Source organism: Triturus cristatus, chromosome 2_1 (assembly GCF_964204655.1).
Source record: "Triturus cristatus chromosome 2_1, aTriCri1.1, whole genome shotgun sequence".
Lineage (NCBI taxonomy): Eukaryota > Metazoa > Chordata > Amphibia > Caudata > Salamandridae > Triturus > Triturus cristatus.
This window is the reverse complement of record NC_140581.1, coordinates 319743156-319747062: the sequence shown is the minus strand read 5'-3', so window position 1 is coordinate 319747062 and position 3907 is coordinate 319743156. Positions and strand designations below refer to the sequence as shown.

The 3907-nt window shown below is 45.7% G+C and overlaps 1 protein-coding gene across 1 annotated transcript; it reads left to right on the top strand.

Annotated features, from left to right (window-relative positions):
• The first annotated feature begins 3042 nt into the window (after positions 1–3042).
• Positions 3043–3684, top strand: LOC146864152 (myb-related transcription factor, partner of profilin-like). The gene has a single exon (XM_085638672.1). The coding sequence runs from the start codon at positions 3043–3045 to the stop codon at positions 3682–3684; it is 642 nt and encodes a 213-aa protein (XP_085494798.1).
• The last annotated feature ends 223 nt before the right edge of the window (positions 3685–3907 follow it).

Genomic DNA, 3907 nt, shown 5'->3' with positions numbered 1-3907 from the left:
AGGATAAAAAGGCACATTAAAATTTCAGTGCTTTAAAAATGAGATACATATAAACACAACAGTAGCAGAAGGGGATGCATACCAGATTCAACATACTAAGAATTAATCCCCAAAAAACAGAAAATACCCTACGTGTCATACTTCATGCTTAAATACCATAGGCGCCTTTCTTCATAACCTCACATCAATACCACATTCAACAAACACAACCAAGTCTTTAGAATATCTGTTTTTCTATAAACAGATTATATCTAGCGATTGAGACACAATCAAACTAAAAGAAAATGGAGAACCATACAGTACAAGTTGACTGCTCCATTGCTGCTAATAGAAACCAAAGTGGTAAACTATCTAATTCAACGGAATAGATCCAGGAACCTAAGTAAAGCATCAGTATGATCAAGTGAACACCATGTTGCATCTTGTGGCAGCTAAAGAGGAGGAATTCAGGTGAGAAGAATCGATCCGTGGAAGGATTTTTCCTTTCCATCAGTCTAAAGTAGTCTGCATATAAACAGAATATAATCTCAGCCATATGCTGCAGTAATTCTTAAATCTATGTCCATTGATACCCGGACTTTGACATCAATTATGACATGGCTCATAAAAACAATGGTTGTCAGATATAGTCTGAGATATCATTAAATGTGAAGACTTCTAGAATTGGGTCCTTGGTCTCATTGCACCCTATGGCAAACCCTTGTTATATCTGGGGATACCCATAGATGCAGAACCATGAGCATGCCACCAGGCAAGGCACTGAATGGTTGGGTTTGGGGCAGCTAAGTTGATGATTTTACTTGGTTGTTATATTTTATACTAAAAGAGCATATGTTCAATATCTGTTTTACCGAGCTGCGCCAGCACCTAGTTGATGGTAAGCTCACTGGTTCAAAGGAGCTTGTTAAGGAGGCAGACCTCTGGGTCGGCACAAGTGTCCAAAAAGGTATCTGGGGGATCACAAGATGGGCAGTGAGGGTCCCATGAGAAGAAAGAGGGGGAGAAAAACTTAAAAATATGGACATTTCTAATGGCCTGAAAAAACAATTTCCAAGTCAACCATAGCAACCAGTCTCAATCTGAACCAAAGAAGCAGGGGTTCTTTGACAAGCAAACAGTGAGGTTCGTCCCCAGTGTAGTGAGTGTCACAAATATGGGCTCACCAAGGGAGACATGAAATGTCCCAAGATCGCACAGTCCCCCACCGGTGGCCAGACACCTAGGTTGGTGAGTGTAGAGCGTGGGGAGGATGCGGTCCTAGTAAGCTTGGGGGAGGGAAAAGAGGTTACCTTATAATATAGAGAGATGGTGCCAGAAGCCTATATACATTCCAGTACTTCTAGGTATAGACAGTGGGTCACCATCAATGAGCACATGGTGCAGGCTCTGAGAGACACAAGCTAGTATGACTACTGTAAAGTGTGACATAGTGTCCTCAGAACAGGTATTCACGAATAGATTTCAGCAGGTTATAGTCGCAGACATCCATGAGAGTCACTACCTAATGGCTCTGTGTTATAAACTGGGTTGTTTGTTGACTGGGCTGTGAGCCCTGGTCAAGCAACAACCACAAGCCCTTGCAGGGTAGAATACAAAATGTCACTAGCTTAACCTGTGCTTAACCCTGGGTAGCTTGGCACAAAAAGCAGTCACCCTTCACTTAGGGTCAGTGTGTACAGCAGTTAAGCATCACACAAACAGTAATTACCTGAAAACACAACACAAGAAAAAATGTCAAACCCACTAAGAAAATAGAGTACATTTTAATAAGTTATTTGTTTGATACCAAAAGAACAAAAATCCAATCAGTAGAACTGAAGATATGAATTTTGAAAGGTTTTTGTAAAACTAGAGCCTTAAAGATCAATGCACCAACCGTGGACATCTAGTCACATGAGACTGGATCAATGGCCAACCGCAATGGAGCATGGTTCAGGTACAAGAAATGGATTAGGCCTGGTCATTGCTTTTCTTCGTACTTAAGACAATTCTTGAGATAAAGGTTCTGAGATGGTAAAGTTCAGCAGGGAAAGGCTGCAGGAGGTGTCCGAAGATAGAGCATTGCCCCTGGATAGCCTTGGCTCGAAGCCAGAGTGAAGATTTCTACATTCGGACATAGGGCTTCATTACGAGTCTGGCAATCTACGGACCACCAGACTCTAAGGGGCACAGTGGTGGACGTCTTCCGACCGCCCCATTATGACCAGGGCAGTCGGGCCTCCCTGGGACAACCGCCAGGGATCAGAGGTCCCTGGCAGTGGCACAGCAGTATTGAGGCCGCAATATGCTTGGCAGGGCCGATGCAGCCCCGCCAAGCATATTACGAGTTTCCTCACTGCCACACTTTTCATGGAGGTGCGAACACTATGAAAAGTGTGGTGGTGAGGAAACAGAGACGGCCCTATCGGGCCCCCTTGTACCTCACGCCATGTGGATGCACACATGTGCTCCCCTCTGTGCTTGCACACCAGTACCTGCACAGCATGGACAGCAGCAGTCCATGCCATGCAGGTACTGCCTTTGACTTCCCATTGCGGTGGCTATTTCATAGGCACCACCGTGGGAACGCCAAAGAACCACCCACCAGACATGAGAAAACTCCTGATCTGGTGGGTGGTTTATACATGGGTTTGGCGGTGTGGGAGCGGAGAGGTTTTACCCCTGCACTGTGGAACTCACAATAAGGCCCTATGGGCTAGATGTAGGTAAAATCAGTTTAGCGAGTCATTAATAGCGATTTTTACCGAATCGCTATTAAGAAATCGCAAACCGCTATGTAGCAAAAAAATCGCAAATAATTCGCGATTCCCTAAAACTCACTATCCTGAATACCGAATCGCAAATACTGGATTTGCGAAATCGTAATTTCAAAAAATCGCAAATTAGCAAATCTGCTATTCAGGTGCTTCCTGATGACATCACATGCAGGAAGTGGCCACACCCATGCTGTTTCTGAGTGCCTGAGGCTGTGGGAGAGGCAGAGAGCAGGAGCACACACCCAGGAGCTGCACAGGAGTGTTCAGGCAGACACCAGCTGACAGGATGGAAACACAGGAGAAAGGAAAGGAGCCTGCAGAAAGGAAAAGGAAGCACAAGTTTAGTGAAAAGGAGTTGGAGGTCCTGATTGAGGAAGTGGTGAAGACACATGACCAACTATTTAGCAAGAAATCTCTCCATGTACCAGAATCGCAGAAGAGAAAGATCTGGCTGGAGATACAAGCCAAGATCAATGCCATTGGGGTCACACAGCGCTCCATTGACGACCTAAAGAAGCGCTGGTATGACTTGCGCTCCAGGGCGAAGGAGAGGGTAGAAGACAGGCTGAAGCATGCCAAAAAGACAGGTGGCGGACCATCCACAGAGTCTGCAACAACACCCCTGGATGACGTGGTGGAGTCCACCCTCCAGCCTGAGAGCATAAGTGGCATAGGAGACATGGACAGCTCAGCCCGAGACAACACCAGACAAGGTAAGATGCTTGCACAGCCTGTCCTGAACCCTCACCCTCACCCTCCCCAATCCCCCATGAGCAAGTTAGAATTTCACTCCAGTCCACATTTTGATAACAACCAGCAATGTATCATGGGAGATGTAGTCCCAAAACTCATATTGCATAGCAGTGACATTTGTGAACACAATCACAGGGGCCTCACACCAGTCAATAACCGAGCGGAGAACTGTTAGTGTGAATAGCAAATCATGTAAATTTAATGTAATACAAATGCTTCAAGGAAAGTCAGTAAATGGACATCTTGTATCCACAGGCGAACCTGCACCACGGGCAGAAGAGAGGGAGACACATGAGGCACCTGGGCAACAACATATTGGGGAGCAAGAGTCGCAGACAGCCACAGATGTCACACCTACACCACCACCAAGACCTAGGAGGTACATGTTGAAAACACTA